The sequence below is a fragment of the Callospermophilus lateralis genome, chromosome 19, assembly GCF_048772815.1.
Source record: "Callospermophilus lateralis isolate mCalLat2 chromosome 19, mCalLat2.hap1, whole genome shotgun sequence".
Classification (NCBI taxonomy): Eukaryota; Metazoa; Chordata; class Mammalia; order Rodentia; family Sciuridae; genus Callospermophilus; species Callospermophilus lateralis.
This window is the reverse complement of record NC_135323.1, coordinates 35,339,172-35,359,443: the sequence shown is the minus strand read 5'-3', so window position 1 is coordinate 35,359,443 and position 20,272 is coordinate 35,339,172. Positions and strand designations below refer to the sequence as shown.

The 20,272-nt window shown below is 52.3% G+C and overlaps 1 protein-coding gene across 1 annotated transcript; it reads left to right on the top strand.

Moving 5' to 3' along the window:
- Window positions 1–299: 299 nt before the first annotated feature.
- Mmd2 (monocyte to macrophage differentiation associated 2) lies at window positions 300–16,311 on the top strand. The gene is made up of 6 exons (XM_076840601.1): window positions 300–380; window positions 2,554–2,714; window positions 5,025–5,099; window positions 13,277–13,378; window positions 14,069–14,138; window positions 16,108–16,311. The coding sequence occupies exons 1-6, from the start codon at window positions 303–305 to the stop codon at window positions 16,309–16,311; spliced, it is 690 nt and encodes a 229-aa protein (XP_076696716.1). The 5' UTR covers window positions 300–302.
- Window positions 16,312–20,272: the final 3,961 nt, after the last annotated feature.

Genomic DNA, 20,272 nt, shown 5'->3' with positions numbered 1-20,272 from the left:
GAGCTGTGGCTAAGCACCCCCCTGGGTTCAATCCCCAGGGGAGGGAGGGCAATAGAATACGGCATCCTGCAGCTGACAGCCCCCGACGCTGGTTCAGCTTGGGGTTTCCCTCATGATGGGCGTGTCAGGCTATAACTGCACGTTTGACTTCCCAGGGGTTTTATTGGGACGCAGCCCCATCTGAACTGGAGGGAGGATGGCCGAGGGAGGAGAGGCGCCTGTCCCCTCCGCTAGGGGTGCGGTCGTCAGGGCCCCTGGCTTCCCCAGCTGACTCCCTGGAATTCTGCCTCTGTTCCAGGTTCATGAACCACCGGGTCCCCGCCCACAAGCGGTACCAGCCCACGGAGTACGAACATGCCGCCAACTGTGCCACCCACGCTGTGAGTCTGCCCTCGGGGGCCGAGGGCTGCGAGGGGGACCCTGCTGGGTGGGGCCAGGAGACAGCGAAATGCTGTCGAAATGCTCCCCCGAAGTCCCTCCCGGCTTCCCCGCTGCTGGGGAGCCCTGAGTGGTATGCCCTGGCTGCCCTGCAGTGCCCATTGCTCGGCCATTCTGCAAGCTGTTCCTGGTTCCCTGGAGGTCCAGACTGCCGTTGTCCTGAGTGTAGTTTGAGTCCTTGAGGGGGCTCCTTGGCGTTTCAGGTGGCTGCCAGTGAACCCGAGGAGCCAAATTGCTTTGCTTCTCAGCCCCGCCCCCGCCTCTTGGCTCCGCCCACTCATTTAGATCCGCCCACTCCTCGGTCCCACCCACCTATGGCCCCTCCCACTACCCAGCCCCGCCCTCCACTTGTCCCCGCCCACTCATCTTACTCCCGCCCCTCTTGTCCCCGCCCACTCACATTGGCCCCACCCAATTCTCTTGTCCCCGCCCACTCACTTTGGCCCCGCCCAATTCTCTTGGCCCCACCCCTCTTGGGCCCCGCTCCCACCTCTTAGCCCCAGAACTGAGGGGTTCATCCGGCCGGCACTGAGATGGTGAGTGCCCAGCGCCACACGGATGCCCCTTCCTGTGCGCGCTGCTCTTAGTCAACCCCCTCAGAACAGGAGCTCTCGGTTTTACAGAGGAGGAAACTGAGGCTGGGGCCAGAGGACTTGCCCCAAGTCCCAAGAGCAAACCTCCAGCGAGGGGAGACCTGTCTCTGAACCCCAACTCCATCATTGAGCAACTGGAGCCTCCGTTTCCTCGTCTGCAGAATGGGTGTCATGAGTCATTCCCAAGGGTGGCTTGAGGGTCCCGGGAGTCACTATGTATCCTCCTGGCAAATGCAAGTGCCTATGCGGGGGTGGGGGGGAAGGGGTGCTGAACGGGGGTGGTGGTGGTGGGCGGGGCCTGAGGCTGAGGAGGAGCCTCTGTTTTGTTCTGCTCTGGGCCCTGAATCTGCAGACAGTCATGGCTGTGCCCAGCAGGCTCTGGAGATGGAGCAGCACCCGTCCCAGCCCTCTATTTATTTATTTTTTAAATTTTTATAAGTATTTGTAGTTGTTGGTGGGCTTTATTTTATTCATTTATTGATATGCGGTGCTGAGAGTCGAACCCAGTGCCTCACACATGCCGGGTAAGCACTCTACCACTGAGCCACCACCTGGCCCTCCGTTAACTGAGCACTTACTGTAACCCTCTTAGCCAGCCCCTGGGAGCCCTCTGGGAGGGCAGGATGCCCGCAGTGAGCTTTGAGTCCTTCTTCGCTTGAGGGTATATCAGCGCTCACAGGAAGGAAGGAATGAGTGACTAGGTGCCGACGAGGGCCTGGAGGTGGTCACAAAGAGGATGACAGCCTCATGCAGAAGCACGATGCTGGCGGTTCACTTTTTAAGGTGACATAAGAAGATTAAGAAAAATGATTTTGAACATCTATAACTCTGACCCCTTCGTCCCCGCTCCTGTCTCACCTGACAAGAAGCCAGCCACCCGAGGAGGGGAGGGAACAGCATGTGCAAAGGCTGAGACAGGAAAACTGTCACCCTGGAATGGCTGACAGTAAGGTCAGAGCATGTGATCTGGGCAGAGCAGGAAGGAAGGGCTTGGAGGTCAAGTTCAAGGACCCAGGGGGGAGATGATGCATTTGTAAAGACAAAGGACTTCGCGGTTCCGTCATAATGCATCATCCGCTATTTAAACCCTTTGCAAGCTGCGTGGCACCTGGGCACCTGAGCTCGGCCTTCAGGGAAGTCCAAGGGGGTGATGGTGTGACGCATGGCCCATCTGGCTCTCAGGTGGTGGCTCCGAGTGGTGCCAGGGCTGCGGAGCTGCTGTTCTCTGAGTGGCGGTTCTTATGCACCTGGAGAGCCTAAGGAATGCTCTGGATCTCCGCGGTCCACCTTGGTGGCCACTAGCCCCATGTGGCCACTGGAATGTCAATGTGAATCCATTCAAATGCAATTAAAGAAACCGACTCAGTTCTGCAGGGCCACCGGCCACCCATCACGTGCCCCGAGGCCACCATGTTGGCGCCACATTGGTCACTGTGGTCTAGAGGAAGTGGGGGGGGGGTAAGCGTGGTGGCCTGGGCTACGTGTCCCAGTGGCCCACAGCGCTGTCCCGCCCTGTCTCCAGCTCTGGATCATCCCCAGCATCCTCGGAAGCTCCAACCTCTATTTCCTGTCCGACGACAGCTGGGAGACCATTTCCGCCTCCATCTATGGCCTTGGCCTCTGCGCCCTCTTCGTGGTGTCCACCATATTCCACACTGTCTCCTGGAAGAAGAGCCACCTCAGGTAGCCTCTGTCCAACCCATGGGAGGGGACACCAGCAGGATGGGGTGGCCTCAGCCCAAGAGACGGGGCAGGGAACTGAATTTGCCAGAGACCTCAGGCCCGGAGTGACTGAGGGTGGGGTAACCCCTAGGCTGACTTGGGGCGGGGGACAAGCTTTGCCTTGGGCAGCTGGGTTGATCCCACCTGGACAGACCCCTCACTCACAGGAGCCCCCCACATGTGCCTCCCACTCAGAGCGTGACATCATGGCTCAGGACAGGGCCTTGCTCAAGGTCCCATAGCTGCTCCTGTCTGAGCAGAGCTTTCTCCAGGGTGCCAGTTTCCCGATGAAGCTTGTCCCTCCCTTCCTGTCCCCATCCTTCCCCTCCTTCTCAGGTCCTTCTTGAGCCCCACAGGTTGAGTGTCCTGTTGCTGCTGTGACAAATGACCATAGACCCAGAGGCTTAAGCATCTTAAATCTATTTCCTCACAGTCCTGGAGGCCAGAGTCTGAGATCAAGGTGTGGGCAGGGCCTCCTCCCAAGGCCCCAGGGGAGGCTCCCTCCTGTCCCCACCAGCTTCTGGAGGCTCCAGGAGCTCCTCAGAGTGTGGCCACAGCACTCCTAACTCAGCCTCCATCTTCCTCTGCCTCAGCTTCCTGCTGTGTGTTTCTGTCCACGTCTCTCTCTTTCCTCCTCTAAAGATACCAGTCATTAATTTTAGGGCCCACGAGCCAGCAGCATGATTGTTCTGTCCTCACCGTGATGTGGAAGATAAAAATGAGGGACCTCACTGGGCTCAGTGATGTACCCCTATAATCCCAGCAGCTCTGGAGGCTGAGGCAGGAGGATCGTGAGTTCAAAGCCAAACTCAGCTAAAGAGAGGCGCTAAGCAACTCAGTGAGACCCTGTCTCTAAATAAAATACAAAATAGGGCTGGGGATGGGGCTCAGTGGTCGAGTGCCCCTGAGTTCAATCCCTGGTAACTACCACCCCCATAAAAAAAAATGAAGGACCAGCCTTGTAGGTAAGATTGCCAGTCAGCGCCAGTAGGGGCCTAGAACAGCATGCTTGCTGATGGTGGCATGGACTCCCCATGTGGCAGCCATTATCATTGTCTTCTTGTCTAGAAACAGGTGTGGCTGAACCTCTGCTGAGTCCCTGTTCAAGCTTGTTCAGGGCTGCGGTTTACTGGAGAGAATCACAGTTTGTATTAGTTCTTGATTGCTGCATTAACAAAAATGCCCCCAAATGTGGTAGTTTAAAAATAAGAAATGTGCTTCCTCTGTCAATGCCTCAGAGGATTGGGAGCTCCCCAGCTGTGGATTGGGGGTCAGTCACTTGTTGGCAGGTGCTCTGTCATCTGAAGGCCCGACGGAGGGCTGGAGGGCCCACTTCCGTGGCCAGCAAGTTGGCGCTGGATGTTTAGTGCCCAGATGAACCTTCCCCAGATGAACTTCCCCACACCACATGATGGCTAGTTTCCCCCAAAGTTAGTGGCCCAAGAGAACAAGGTAGATGCTGTAATATATCCTATGATCCAGCCTTGGAAACCACACTCTGTTATTTCTGTAAGAGCCTATTGGTTGCATGAGTTTGCCCTCCCCCCCCGCCATGGGTGGGACTGTACAGGGTGAGAATTCCAGGAGGCAGGGCTCATGGCGCCATTTTGGAGGCTGGTCACCAGCCCTAGCATGAGGGCCACAGCTCAACTGTTCAAGGGGAGGCCACGGCAGGATTTAGCATTAACTGAGCACTTCTCCTTGTGCGATGTGCTAAATAGTAACTCACATAGTGCTCCCAATGACTCTGTGGTCGGAATACAGTCTCCTTCCTATTTTACAGAGCTAAGAAGGGTTGGTGACTCCTGCCAGGTCCCTGGGTGGCAAGGCCAGGCAGCCAGTCACGGAGGTCTTCTGAGCAGGATGCTGGAACCCAGGGGTGCATAGTGTCGTCGGTTTTTGTTTGTTTGTTTTTGCAGTGATACATGTTTTTGAGGTACAGGATTCTCTCTCGATTTGGCATCTCTTGAAGATCCCAGTATATAAACCCCAAATGCAGAGTTGCGCACGCAGGGAGCATGTCAGTCAGTATTCACCACAGGGGACCCCAGGCGTCTTGTGCACCCCTACAACAGCAGGGAGCCGGGTTTGAAAACTGCTGCTCTGGCCACTTACAGGCAGGGAGACTGAGGCTCCTGGGGTCCCACTGGCTGGATGGGGGATGGGGGCGAGTCTGCCCCAGCCCAGTCTCTGGGGTGGGGGGAGCTGCGGGTGTCCCTGGGTAGCGCTCCAGCCCAGGGTCGTGACCAACACCTTCTCTGCCTGCCCTAGGATGGTGGAACATTGTCTGCATATGATTGACCGGATGGTCATCTATTTCTTCATAGCGGCCTCCTACGCGCCCTGGTGAGTACTCTGTGTGGCCACCCTGGGTCGGTTGGCTTCGCTGCTCTGCACATTCGTGATTATAGTTAACTGGGTAATAGGTTGACTTGGCATAGAAAGAGGTGGTGACAAGAACCCTCTGCTCTGTTCTCCCATCAGGAAGCTGCTGTTGATTACATTTCTTGCATAACCTAGAGTTATTGCATGCATAAAAGAGCAAATAGGTACGATATGTATGTGTGTATGTGCTTGTGTCTATGCATGTATAAATAAATACTTAGAGGTGTATACGTGTGTATACACATGCATGTATTTTAAAGTTATTTACTTATTTGTGGAGTTAGGATCAAACCCAAGGCCTCAGGCATCCTCAGCAAAGGCTGTACCTCTGAGCTACACCCCCAGCCCCATAAGTGCTTTTGATATTTATGAAGTGTATATTTATAGTTCTGCTTTCTGCCTATTTTTAATACAAAGGAAGAATGCTATACAAACCCTTCTGCAATTTGCTTTGGTAACTCTTAGGAATGAAGCCAGGGATATCTTTCCATGTTAGCACATTGAAGATTTCCGTTGTATGTAAAATAAAAAAAGATCATATCCCATTTAAAAAAATTTTTTTTAGTTGTACACAATACCTTTATTTTGTTTATTTGTCTTTATGTGATGCTGAGGATAGAACCCAGGGCCTCGCACATGCTAGGTAAGCACTCTATTGCTGAGCCACAACCCCAGCTCCCATATCCCATTTTTAACAGATGCATGATATTCCCTTGCTACCCCATAAATAGTGTCTATTTCTTGATGGTGAAAGTGCCTATCAGTGCACATCTTCATGTATCACTTAGCAAAGGTGCATGGATGTATTGTCTACAATCACATGAAATTGCTGGTAGCCAACCTTTGGCCTATAGAAGCAGGGACTTCATGTGGTTAAGTCTCATCTCTGAGGGGAATGCTTCTAGAATTGTTCTTCCTGGGCCATGGAGGGGAGGTGCTAATAACTCGGGTACAAGTTGCCAAATCACCCTCCACCAAGATTGTCCAGTTTAAGCTGGACATGGTGTGCACACCTGTAATCTCAGCAGCTCCGGAGGCTGAGGCAGGAGGATCTCGAGTTCAAGGCCAGCCTAGCAATTGAGACTGTATCTCAAAATAAAAAAATAAAAATAAAGGACTGGGCATGTGACTCAATGGTCAAGTGCCCCTGAGTTCAATCCCTGGTACAAAAATAAAAATAAAAAAAGATTGTCCAGTTTAAATCCCTTCGGTAAATGTCTCAGGGGCTTTGAACTTGATCTAGGAACAAATCCAGACAGTTCTGGATGGAACAAACTCTGAACTTCAGGCCAAGCACCTGTGGCTCAAGGACCCCATGGGCCACTGAGGGGGAAGATGATTTTGCATAGCATTGTGGAATGAGTGTCCCATGGCCATCGGTGCCAGGGTCAAGCTACTGAGGCTCTGGTGGGTGGAGGGAGGCTTGTGACGGGTCAGTGACACACAGCAGCCATGAGTGTTCCGCGGGACCTGACCTGGCAGGGGAACCGCAGGAGAACTTCCCAGGGAGGAGGCTTCCCTCTAAGGAATGGGAGGCCTTACACGTTTGCCTGGGTTATTTCTTCTTGGTTCTCACAGTGGAATATTCTCTTTTATTATGTCAGCTGATAAATGGGTTTTATCTGTGCATATGGAGCTACTCCTTTTTACATTTATTTATTTATCTATCTATCTATCTATTTATTTATTTAGTACCAGGGATTGAACCCAGGGGTATTTTACTACTGAGCCACATCCTCAGCCCTTTTTGAGACAGTGTCTCATTGAGTTGCTGAGGCTAGCCTTGAACTTGCGATCCTCCTGCCTCAGCCTCCAGAGCTACTGGGATTACAGGTGTGCACCCAACAGGCTATTGCTTTTCAAAAACACTGCGTTGAGGTGTAACGCCCACGAGAATATGCACAGTCCCCCACACACATCTTGCTGAATCGCTGCCAGCTGTAACCAGCACTCAGAGAAAGACCCAGAAGGTGACCAGGCCCCTGAAACCGTGCTCAGACCCTTGCCCCTGGCCCTGAGCCCCAAAGCCAGGGGCTTGTTCCGACTCCTGCAGGCCCAGGGTAGTGTGGCCTCCTGCTGGGACCCAGAGGCAGGAATCTCCATTCTGAGCACCTCGTTCCTCTCCAGGGCATCTCGTCAGTCAGGTGGGGACTCGTCTGGTCACATGTGCAGGAGTCACCCGTTTCCTCTCCTTGCTGGGCGTGGGGCTCATATCCCACCATTTCCCCAGGCAGATGGCGGCCAGGCTGCCATTTGCTCAGGGTGAATAGGTCCTTTTCCTGTTGATAGGGGTCTGCATGGTTCCCAGGTTTGTTTCAGGGTCATGGGCGATGGACCCATAGACATTCCTGTCCCTGCAGATAGGTCAGGAGTACGTGGTCCTGCTGGGTCAGCACTGAGCAGTGGACAGGAGGGTCTGAACAGGACTCTGGTGTGCTTTTGTCTTTTGCGATGAAGGGCTGCCCAGGCACCAGGAAAGGGCCCAGGGGACAGGTGCAGAGGTCTCTGGGGGGAAATGGCGGTAGCCTGGGCCATCACGGTGGCCAGGGAGATCAAGAGGAGGGACTAAGAAGAAGTTTAGCAGGAACCTCTAAGTGGGCTGTAATTGAAGGTGGGGATGAGGTGAGAGGTCAGTGTGTACTGGGAGCAGAGCAGCCCTGGTGCCATCTGGCTGGGGACATGGTGGCACATGATCCCCATGCACAGCTGGCTTAGCGACAGAAGGGGCCTGAAAGCCGAGTGCTTCTGGTTGCCAGATACCAGGTGGGCAGGCCTGCAGAGAAGTCTAGACTCAGGCTGAGGTCCTGGTTGAGGGCCGCAGCCTTAGCAGGTAGGTGGAGGTCGCAGAGGCTGCCGGGAGCAGAAGGCAAGAGCAGTCAGAGGCCCTGGAGGATGCTCATTCCAGCAGGCGGCTTCTCCTGGCCCCGTGCCGTCTCTGGGTGCCACCTTCTGTCTTGACAATCTCCCTGGCTCCTTTTGGTTGTTGCCAAGAAAAGTGAAGCTGAGTGTGTGCTTAGCTGCACTCACTCCCTCCAACGCAGTTTCTCCCCTGCCTGATGGAGTGCCCGGGCCTCTATTCTCTGCCCTGATTGTGCACCGCTCCGTTGGATACCTGTGGGAGGGGATCGCTGTGAACCAAAGCACCGGCAGCCTGTCCTTGTGCAGCAACAGGGCACAGAGCCGCTGGCCCAATGCTCACACACAACTGAGTAAACTGGGTGTGAGGAGGGGACACGCGCCCTGTGAGCGCACCCCGGGGAAAATCGGCAGGACTCTGCGGGGAGGGTTGACATGTGAGCAAGAGAGACAGAGAAAGTGGCTACGGGGTGCATGGTGACAGGGTAATGTGGGGTGAGGTGGCCTGGAATCACCAGGTGGGTGTTTTTCTTTGCATTTTTCTGGGTTTTAAGCTATTCTCTGCAGAGCCCTGGAGGGTCCCCAGAGGACCAGGGAGGGGAGTTGGACATGAATGACTCCAAGTTTTCCCATTCCCATCTCCTCAGGAAAAAAACATTTGTGCTTCCCCCCCCTTTTTTTTTTTACACATTGGGTTTATATAAAAGATTTTTGCACAGACGTTTTATTGAAAGAAAGGGTGCTGGGTGGCCAAAAAAACGTTGAAAGGTTCTGCTGTAATCGAAAGAGAACAGGCTGTATGGGGAGTTCTGGTCCCAGCTTTGCTGCTTCTTGAGCAACTGACTGAGCCTGAGCCTCAGTTTTCCTGACCTGTGAGGTGGAGACAGTGATGATCCACCCCGTCGCCCCTGTCGGCAGCCAGGAAAAATGAGATAAGAACACACTGTCCATCCCCAGTCCCAGAATTAGGGAGGCAGGACCACGTCCAGAATGAAAGGAAAGTGTAGAAAAAATCACACGTGACACAAGCTTTCCTGGTGCTTTAACAAAAACCACACCAAAGTAAACAAACAAACAAACAAAATACAGTTATAAATATTTTGGAGGGCAAGGACTGTCACCACCATCACCTGTTGGACAATCACAGAACCCCAGGCTGAGATTTCAGAAAGGGATCGTCCTGGGGCAGAGCACAGCGGCAGCTGGATGCGTCACTTCACTCTCTAGCAACCGTTTAGAGAAACACCGCCAGTAACCCCACCCCTGCAGGTGGCACCCTGCTGTCCTGGACACTGGACAAGGCTCCTTAGAAAAGTGTGAGTTCAGCAGTGGGTGGATTCCGGGGAAGCAGCGCCCTCTGGTGCGTGGTACTGGGGCTGCTGCTCGAGCACATTGTGCCTGGAAGGTGGAAGGGAAGCCGCGCCCTCTGGTGCGCGTTGTGGGTATTGCTGCTCGTGTCTGCCATCCCTGGAAAGTGGAAGGGAAGCAGCGCCCTCTGGTATGTGGCACCGGGGCTGCTGCTCCTGCTCGTCGTCCTTAATTGATGGCCTAGGATCTCTTTCTCAGGTGTCTTTGGTCTCGGGAGAAGCACATATTGCAGCTCAGTGCTGGTCTCCCAGCTTTTGCTGCTAGTCCCTGCTTCATGCTCCTAGGTCTTGGAGGTTAGAGGTGGTGGCGGGCAGACGCAGGCTGGCGGTCCCCAGTCCTCTACTTCAGTTCAGCTCCCTTCCGACTGCTGCCCGGCAGAACCGAGCTGCTTCTAGCCCTGAATAAGAAAATGAGTGCAGTTAAACAAGAGCCCCCAAACAGAACAACCAATGGAAACCAAAATAGTGACTTCAAGCCCAAAGAAACAAATTGAAGTATAAATCCACATCACGATAGGATAGTACATTGAATAAATTAATGAATTCAATTCAGGGAAAACAAAACAAAACACCAGTAAAACAACTACCAAAAAAAAAAAAAAAAAAAAAATCACACGCTGACACAGTGAAAAGGCATGAGGTGATCAGGGAGGATACACAAAATTTTAAAAAGCGGAAAGGTCAAGCAATCAGAGAGGAAGTAAAAGAAATGAAAGACAGGAAAGTTCTTCAGGCAAAGACTGAAAATAATCATAAATCAATGACAAAAGGTAAAAAAAAAAAAAAAATCAGGCCAGCCTCTGAATGTGGCCACGGCACTATTTGATCCTGAAACATAATGGAGACTTCTGCAGTTTCCCAAAGGGAGACTTTCAGGGACCATCATCCTAGGGAGGCTCTCTCACAGCCATGAGAGCAATAGGTGACCATTCTGATGTATGAGAGAAGTCAGGGAGTGCAGTACTCAGGAGTTTTTGGAAAAACTACTTTGCAACAACATTTAACCAATTAAGAGAATTTTTTTTTTTTTTGGAACTGGGCCAGGGCCACTCAACCATTGAGCCACATCCCCATCCCTCTTTTTATATTTTATTTAGAGACAGGGTCTCACTGAATTGCTTAGAGCCTCTCTAAGTTTTTGAGGCTGGCTTTAAACTCACAATCCTCTAGCAGCAGCCTCCTGAGCCACAAGGGAGGCTGAGGCAGAAGGATCTCAAGTTCAAGGCCAGCCTCAGCAACTCAGCAGGATCCTATCTCTAAATAAAATATTAAAAAGGGCTGGGGATGTGGCTCAGTGGTTAAGTGTTCCTGGGTCCAATCTCCAGTACAAAAAAAAAAATTAAATGTGATTATATATATATATATATATATATATATATATATATATATATATATATATATATATTTTTAGTTGTAGATGGGCATGATACCTTTATTTTACTTATTTATTTTTATGTGGTGCTGAGGATGGAACCCAGTGCCTCACGTGAGCTAGGCGAGTGCTCTACCACCGAGCCACAACCGCAGCCCCAATATTAAGAATTATTAATGGAGGACTGAAGTGGCAGGGGATTGGCTAATAAGAATAAAAGACTGCTCTAAGCCGGGTGTGGTGGGACCACAGGGCTGGACACCGAGGAATTAGCAGGAAGCAGGTTTATTGGCTGCAGCCAGGTCCACAGGGGAAAAGCTTTCGCTCCAATCAATCAACCCCTCTGAACCCCAAGTTTAGAAAGTTTAGACCCAGTGTGTAGGGGGAGGGGCTCAGAGACTCACAATCTGCAGATGTCCACACAAAAGTGGCTTTTTTCCCACCGTTCTGGGCAAATCCACCCAGGCCAGGATACAAAATCAAGGACACTCTCTGGGAAAACCAGGGGCCAAGCAAGGGAGAGTTTGCCTCCCTTTTCTTTCCCACAGCTAGCTCCACAGGGCCTGACTGTTGTCCTTTGAAATGCAAACGTCTCTGTGAAGGTTGGGGCTTAGTTACTTTTTCTTCTCCAACTGCAAGCATACCCCCTGCCTAAAAATTCTTTTGCAGGAACTTTGCTGTGAGTCTCAGGACAATTATGTTGAGGGTTTCTGGAGAAGCTTAATTAAGATTTTCTGTGGAGGTCGGGGGTGCCACGACAGTGGCGCATGCCTGTCATCCCAGCGGCTCTGGAGGCTAAGGCAGGAGGATCTCAAAGCCAGCCTCAGCCAAAGCAAGGTAGGAAGCAACTTGGTGAAACCCTGTCTCTAAAAAAAATGCAAAATAGGGCTGGGGACGTTGCTCAGTGGTCGAGTGCCCTTGAGTTCAATCCCTGGTACCCACCCTCGCAAAAAAAAAGAGACAATTCTAAAGAACAGTGGTAGTAAAGTTATAAGAGATCACAACTACCTCTGAAACCTGTGCTGAGCTCTGATGCCCAAGGAAGAGCCCTCTGCCCAGGGCTGAGATCTCACCTTTCCTGAGAGGGCGTGGGGCAGCAAGAAGTTGGTGAAGATCCCACTGGTGTGACTTGCTGGCACCTGGCCCTCAGGATGCCAGAGGAGGCCATCCACTGGGAGGTGCTGAGTCAGCACCTGCTCCATGCTGGGGGTCACTGTGTGCTGCTGGAACAGCAGAGGAGTGGTCCCTCTGCAGGGACCCTCGGGGCAGCTAGATGGTCAGCTTGCTGCATGGGAAGTGCTGTGGGAACCCCAAGCACGTGTGCAGGGCTGAGAACACCAGGCAGGGAGTGACTCTTTGGAGCACAGACCAGGCCTGCTCTGTCTGGGGCCCCTGGCTGTGCCATGGTTACTTAAATCATACTGAAGCTGTGCCTCATGGGCACCTGGCACTGGAGAAAGACAGGGCTGGGCAAGGCAGGAAAAAAGCCAGAGGATTATGGGAGCCAGGAGGAAGAGCCTCCTGCAGAGGAGCGGCTCCCCACCGCCCTCTACTGCCAAAACGTAATATTGCACCCTCTACAAAGGATGGCTATTCCCAAGGCCCAGCTGCATTATCCCAGTGCAGGCAAAAGGAGCAGAGGTGGATCCGCCCGCCTGTAACCAGCACACAACTCTTTCCTTGGCTTTCGGCTGGAACTGGAATCCTGGGGTTGCAAACTGCAAAGTTCTATGGATTCTACCAAATTTCCCCCTGAACATGCTTCACTCCCTGATGTCCCACTCTTTTGAGGTGCTCCTCCGTTTCTCTCTTGGACATGACCTATTTTGCCAACTTCCCTCTGATCCAGGCTGAGCATCCCCTTATCTGAAAACTGGAAATCTGAAATCCAAACTTTGTGAGTACCGTTGGGACATCATGGATGGAAAATTCCACCTGTGACCACACATGAGCTTAAACACAGGAACACTAAAAATATCGTGCAACCTCACCTTCAGGCTATGTGCATGAGTGTCTAGGAGATATAAATGAATTCTATGTTTAGCCCTAGGTCCTATCCCATATTATGCATATGCAAAATATTCCAAGATCTGAAGCCCTTCCGGTCCCAAGCATTTTAGATGAGGGATTCTCAGCCTGTGAGTGAGTGTTTGCCCCTTCAATATAGTTAGTGCCTTTTTTTTGTTTTGTTTTGTGGTAGCAGGGATTGAACTCAGAGGTGCTTAACCACTGAGCCACATCCCCAGCCTTATTTTATATTTTATTTAGAGACAGGGTCTTGCTAAATTGCTGAGGCTGACTTTGAACCTGCCATCCTCTTGCCTCAGCCTCCCAAGCTGCTGGGATTACCGTGTCCTTTCTTCCTTTCCACGGAGAGTCCTTGCCCTTCCTGGGCAGCTGCAGGGGACAGGGCTTCTCTGGGGTCAGCTTCCTGCAGCAGGGGACAGGGCTTCTCTGGGGTCAGCTTCCTGCAGCAGGCTGGCTGTGGAGGTCTGGGTCCCAATGGGCCTCCCGCAGCCTGTGCCCTCGGTTCTCTCTCCCAGGCTGAACCTTCGGGAGCTGGGCCCCTGGGCCTCCCACATGCGGTGGCTGGTCTGGATTATGGCCTCTGTTGGCACCATCTATGTCTTCTTCTTCCATGAGCGGTAAGCCCGGGCTGGGAGTTGGAGGTTGGGGTGCTTCTGGAGGCCTCCTCAGTGTCCTGGGCAGATGAGATCCCAGGATGACCCCAGAAAATGAGAGCAGAGTTCTGCCTGGCACCCCCAATATCCAGGCCCATAGACTGGACCTAGCCCCCCAGCCCACAGGTTCAATTTGAATAATTTTTTAAAAAGACATCACAGGTTGCTAGGCCCATTGAACTGGGTCACTGTAACCTGCCTTCCCTGGACTGTGTCAGCAGATGGGAACTCTATAGAGGCCATTTAGTCCAGGATGGCACCCAGATTTCATTGATCGAGCAACTCACTCAATGGAGACTGGCTGTTTGTGTCCTGTGGGAAGAGATGCTGGGATCGAATGGTAATGTCTGCCGTGGACTGAGCCTTGGGAGAGCCCATGTGCTTGCTCTAATACTGGCCATCCCTGGTCCAGCTCCAGCATGTCATTTTGTAAGTGTGGAAATTGAGTCTCAAGAGGGAAAGAGATTTTTCCCAAAGCCACACAACTGCCTGGAGATGCAGTTGGTCAAAGCTGGGCCAAGGAGTGCTGCAGAGAGGGTCCCTTCTTTTCCCTTTCCTGGTCAGGGCACCCCTTCTCCCCAGCAGCGGGAGCAGGAAGCTGTCTCCTCGTGGGGAGTCTCGTCCAGAGGCCAACACGGCTTCTCTTCCTGCCAGGTACAAGCTCGTGGAACTGCTCTGCTACGTCGTGATGGGCTTCTTCCCGGCCCTGGTCATCCTCTCCATGGTGAGTCCCACATGTCCAGCACGGGGTGTCCAGTCAGCCTGGAGGGGGCAGGAGAACATGGGAGCTAATCCTGGGGCCCCCTCTGGGCTCCCCACCACTCCCTGTCCACCCAACCCCGAGTAGGTTTGCCAACTCTTTTGCTTCAGGTCTACTTTGTGTTTAAGGATTAAGTGGGAGACCCATGAGCCGGGCATGGTGGTACACACCTGTAATCCCAGCTGCACTGGAGGCTGAGGCAGGAGGATCTCAATTTGAGGGACGCCCTCAGCAAGGTAGTGAGACCCTAGCCCTCTCCTATTTCTTTTATAGTTTGTTTTTTTACATTTCCCTTTTGTTGTTATTTTATTTACTTATTTATCTTGGCACTGGGGACGGAACCCAGGGGTGCTCTACTACTAAGCTACATCCCCAGCCCTTTAACTTTTTAAAATTTTGAGACAGGGTCTGGCTAAGTTGCTGAGGCTGGCCTGCAACTTGCAATCCTGCTGCCTCAGCCTCCCGAATCTCTGGGATCACAGGCATGCGCCACTGCACCTGGCCACATTTTACTTTTCTATTCACTGTGGTTTCTTTTGTATATGGTGATCCCTCCCCAAATGGTCAGCCATTGTTTCATTTATCTACCATTTACAGATTCTCCTTGCATCATAGGGGAAATTCAAATGTCCACCCAGATAGATAGAACTGTTTCCTAGAGCCCATTCTTGGCTTCTTTTTACCAAACGGACTCGTGGGCAGCTTTAACTGCACTTTAATACTCGGCAGTGAAATCTTTCCACATTGTTCTACCTGTTCAACAGTTTCCCTTTATATTTGTATTTATTTTTCCAGATTACCTTTTTCCCCCTCTTGAGCTTATTTTTGTTTAAAATATATATATTCATCTATTAAATTATAACATATTCATTAAATTATGTATCATATCTTTAGATACATACGTAGTAGATGCATGTGTAATCATGTAGTCACTCAACAGAGAAGTCCTGCATAAAATGGCACCTCCCATCTCCAGAGCACAATACCCCCAGCTGTAACCACCATGAACAGTTTGTTGTGTATCTTTTCCATTTGTAAGATTTACTTTTTATTGTGGTGCTGGGAATAGAACCCAGAGCCTTGTGCATGCTAGGCAAGTGCTTTACCGCTGAGCTACATCCTCAGACCTCCATTTAAAAAATTTAGATGCAGGTATCTGGGGATAGGCAGACACATACTGCCTTGTCTATTATTCTTTTTTTTTTTTTTTTTTCGTTTTTGGTACCAGAGATTGAACCCAGGGGTGCTTAACCACTGAGTCACATCCCCAGCCCTTTTTGTTTTTTTATTTTGAGACAGGATCTCACTAAGTTGCTTAGAGCCTCCCTACGTTGGTGAGGCTGGCCTTGAACTTGAAATCCTCAGCCTCCCGAGCTGCTGGGATCACAGGTGTGCATCATTACGTCTGGCGTCTATTTTTATTATACAAGATTGAAATCACTCCAGGGACTATTCTACACCTGCATTTCTCTTTGCACCATGTCACGGGCATTTCCCCGTGGCTGTCCACAGCATAAAACCCACCTCATAAGACTCTCGTGAAGGTGATGTTAGACAATTCACATACACACTTAAGATGGTACCTGGCCCACAGAAAGTACCGGGAAATGCTGGGAATTACTATGACTGTGTAATTAATAGAAGTGGCCGCCCGGCTCTGGGACCTGAATTGGCATCTCAGAAGCTCTGGGTAACACATCTGTCCCAAGTTTGAAGGTTCTTGACTGGTGAGTACCTGGTGGGCAGGTGTGCAGGGTCTCTCGGGGACCTGGGGAGTGATCCCCAAAGGATCACTCTGCAGCTGGATTGTCCACTCAGCAATATCAAGACTCCCATGGGGACTCTGGGCTGACACCTACTTGTCTTTTGGTTTGGGTGGTAGGGGCTGCTGGCTGCTCCTCTGACCTGTGCCCCACCCTGTCCTTGCTAATAGCCCAACACCGAGGGTATCTGGGAGCTGATGACCGGAGGGGTCTTCTACTGCTTGGGCATGGTGTTCTTCAAGAGCGACGGCAGGATCCCCTTTGCCCACGCCATCTGGCACCTCTTTGTGGCATTCGGTGCTGGCACCCATTACTACGCCATCTGGAGGTACCTCTACCTGCCCAGCACCCTGCAAACCAAGGTGTCCAAATGAGATGGCCCAGACTCCATCCGTCCCTTGGGCTTTTGGATCAGAGCATCACTGGACGTGATCTGTGAACTGTCACCGGAATCAGTGCCGAGGCCAGTCTGCCCTTCCCTGGATTGAGTTTTTGCAGGATGTGAGTTTCCTTCTGGTGACAGCCAGGCCATCCCTGAAGACTGGTAAGAAGGAGAGCTTTTAGTCATTTCCACGAAGGAGAAACTAACCCTGCCATGTGTTTCTACCGTAGACGAGCGTTTCCTAATAACCAGCATTAATGTCTTCAGAAAGGGCAGACCGGGGAACCACGGGCCGAGCCGTGCCTTTGAAGGTCCTGAGGAGTCTAGTGGGTAGCACAGAACCAACTTGCCAGGGCCTCTCTCTGTGCTGCCAAAGTCCCAGCTGGGAAATTGTCCCCTGTTCAGACGAGAGGTGGGGCATCATACCCTTGACCATGGAAGAGAGCGCCTGTCAATCACAGCATGTGCCTGGGCTCAGAATTCTTTTCCGCTCAGTGCCCTGGGTGCCCACTACCCCTGGGTTTGGCACTGCGGTTGGAACCTCCCGGCCCGTCCAGTCTGGTGTCCTCTGAAAGGGATCACGGGCAGAGCGGATGGAAGTCACCGCGTGGGACTCCTCTTCCTTTCCCCTCTGAAGAAGCTTTTGGAGTGGGCAGCTTCAGGCACTAGCGGGAGACTGAGGCACCCCAGCTGGGCAGTCCCCGATACCTGCAAGAACCAGAGTTGGTTCTCAGCACTGAGGAGGAGGGAGCAGGAGAGGCGTGGGCACTGTTTCTTGGCCATTTCTTCTCATCCCGAAGAGTCCAGAGAAACGATGACTCATTCATTCATCAGAGGGGACAAGCAGTCCCTGGGAATCTGCTCCTCTGCCTGTGGTGGTGCCAGCATTGAGAGTGTCTCCAGGTGCTAGGTCATGGCTCCTAGAGGCCACTCAGCTGTCCTCCTCGACTCCACCTGGATGAGGATCTGTGCAGAGCATCCGGGTCCTGGTCCTCTGGAGGGCCCACCCAGCCAACACCGCAGCCCCTGAGGGCCTGACCCCAGATCCTGTGGGGCGGGGCCAGCCTCTCTCTGGACTTTTGCTGGGGACAGGACAGAAGTGGCTGCCCGGCTCTGGGATCTGAATTGGCATCTCAGAACCTCTGGGTAATACATCTGTCTCAAGTTTGAAGGTTCTTATTCCACGACTCCCAACCCGACAGGGGTGGACAAAGGTGGACCGACACAGGGTGCCTTAAGCTTCCTTCTAGAACATTCCAGGGCATTTCTGAGCCCCCGGGGACCTGGAATCCCGTTGGTCCAAGCCAGTGTTAAATCATCTTGACACATTCCTCAGACAGATGGCTTCTGAGCGGGGGATGCCTTGGGCTGGTTCTGTTTACCTGTCCATGTGTGCACACCTGCATATCTGCCCTCCGACCCCTGGCAGGTGTCTTGGGTAAGCCTGTCCCTGTGACTCCCTAGGTGTCTCCAACCAGCTGGGGCCAGGACTGGAGGTCAGAGGGAAGGGAAAGATTTGGAGGCGAGGGCAGCCGGGGAGAGGTTGTCTCCCGCCTAGGGTCAGAGACACAGAGAACCGACTTCTGCCTGGGCCTGAGGCTGGGAAAGGGAGCCCTGGGGGTTCTGAGGTGCTGCATGGGAAGGAAGTGTGGCACCATGCCAGGCCAACCAAAAGTCCCGACATCAGGGTGCTGCTGGGGACGGGCAGGTTCCCAGAAATAGTGGCAGGCGCTGGGAATGTTGGCTTGGGATTCTCTAGTGGCCCCTGAGGCTGGGACCTGCATCTCTCTGTGCTCCTCCTCTTAGGCACTTGATGGTACATTTCCCCAAAACAGCCACCCCTGTGCGCCCCTCTTGAGGTGCCAGTCCCTCTGCAGGGAACTTTGTTCACCTCCTTATCCACCCAACTCCTACACATCCTTCAAAACCCAGCCCGGGCATCAGCACTGAGGCGCATGTCCTTGGCCTGACTCCAGGCTCGGCCTCCTGTGCCTCCCTGTCTTGCCTACACCAGTGCTCAGGGACCTGTCTGTCATCCAGGTACTTGTATGCTCCTGGAGGAAAGCTTGGGGCCAAACCTGGCATCCCCATGAGAGAGCTTCGGTGTCCCCAGCTGTAAGATGAGTACCTTACAGCTGTATGTCACACCTTACAGGGCTGCCTGAAGACGCAGCAGGATAAGGAAAGTGTGACATGGGGCCTTGCTCGCTCCTTCGTTCTGCTGGCTGTCCACTGGAGAGGCAAGTCGTGATAACAAAGATGACACTTTCAGGGGCATCAGCCAAAGAAATGAATCCCTAATGGTAGAATTTCCAACTGTAGTCAGGCTGGTGAGGACTCTGGAAGGCGGCGTTCTGAGGGGTCTTGGTCACCTTTCCTGTCCTAGTTCCAATTTAGAACATGCTTCCCATAAACCTTTCTTTTCCCAGCATCATTCAGAAGTTGAGTTTCCCAGGATCCAGACTTTGGATCTCCCCCAGCGCATCACAAACAGTTCAGAGAAGTTCCATCTGGCCAGTCCCTCTGGTGGGTAAGGCTGTCTCAGAAGCATCCTAGGCTGTGTTCCTGTGGCTACCCCAGAAGAATTTGGATCAATATCACAGAATTGGCGGGTTGCCATGGCACACGCCTGTACTCCCAGTGGCTCGGGAGGCTGAGACAGGAGGATGGCGAGTCCAGAGCCAGCCTCAGGAAAAGTGAGGTGCTAAGCAACTCAGTGAGACCTTGTCTCTACACAAAATACAAAATAGGGCTGGGGATGTGGCTCAGTGGTCGAGTCTTCCCCGAGTTCAGTCCCTGGTACCCACCACCCCACCCCCAAACTCAGAGCTGCCCTTCCTCTTGATTGGAAGTTGAAGGTATGGCGCATGCGCAAGGCTGAGCTTCTGTCTATCCCCTGGGGCTCGCTGGGGTAGAAACCCAGGAAAGTTCTAGGCAGTTGGGAGGAGGATGTGGAGCTGGGAATTACTGTGGGCCTTGATTTGAATTTGAAAGTCGCCTTGGTTGTGGGCGGGGCCACACACAGCAGGGCGGGGCCAGCAGGAGAACTCGGGGTTCCATCTCCTCTGGTGTCTTTATCACAGACTGGGAAGCTACCTGCAGGCCTCTCCCTAGACTGAATAGCCTGATGTAGACGTGCTGGCTCTGGGAACAGCATCGGTGAGGGCCAGAAAGAGCCAATGACAATCCCAACAGTCACTTCCGATGCAGACAAGGAGCAGGAAGCTGTGGAGGTGGGGTTCCCCGTATGAGCTCCTACTGAGGGGTGGTGGCGGTCTCTGTCTTTGCTAGTGGTTTCCTAGATGCCCCCTGCATTGATTGGCTCAGTCTCCTTGTGTGGGGAGGATCATTAGAGGATCTTACAAAGCAGAAAGCCAAAGCACAGAGAGGTCTGGTGACTTTCCCAAGGGCACCCAGCTGAGCAAAGCTTTAAAACCAGGACTATCTGATGCCCGAGCATCCTGCCCTTGGCCTACCTTTGCCGCTTCCCTGGAAACTCACTGCCCCTAAGACTTTTCTCCAAGAAAAAGAGCTGAGCTTAAAAAAATTCTAAATAACATGTGCAGAGAGAAAAAAAATCAAATAGCAGTTTTTAAAAATCTCTGATGTGTTAACATTTCCAATTTCCATGATGTAAATAATTCCACCATGGTCAATTTCAGGCTACCAGTGTGGCATAAAGCTGGAATTGGTGAGCATGGCAGACCCCTTCCCAGCTTGAAGAGAGGTCTCTGGGAGGGGAAGGGGGGAACCCAGGACACCCCCCCATGCACAGATCCCTCTGATCAACTCAACATAGGGAACTAAAACTAGAGTGTTAAGGTCTGTAAACAAGTCAGATTGGCACTAGAGAATTCCTGTGGACACAGGAACACCAGACGTGGCTTAGAGGTGCTCTCCAAAACAGTAGCCTCTAGTTGCAGGGGGGTATCTAAACTTACGCCAATTAAAAT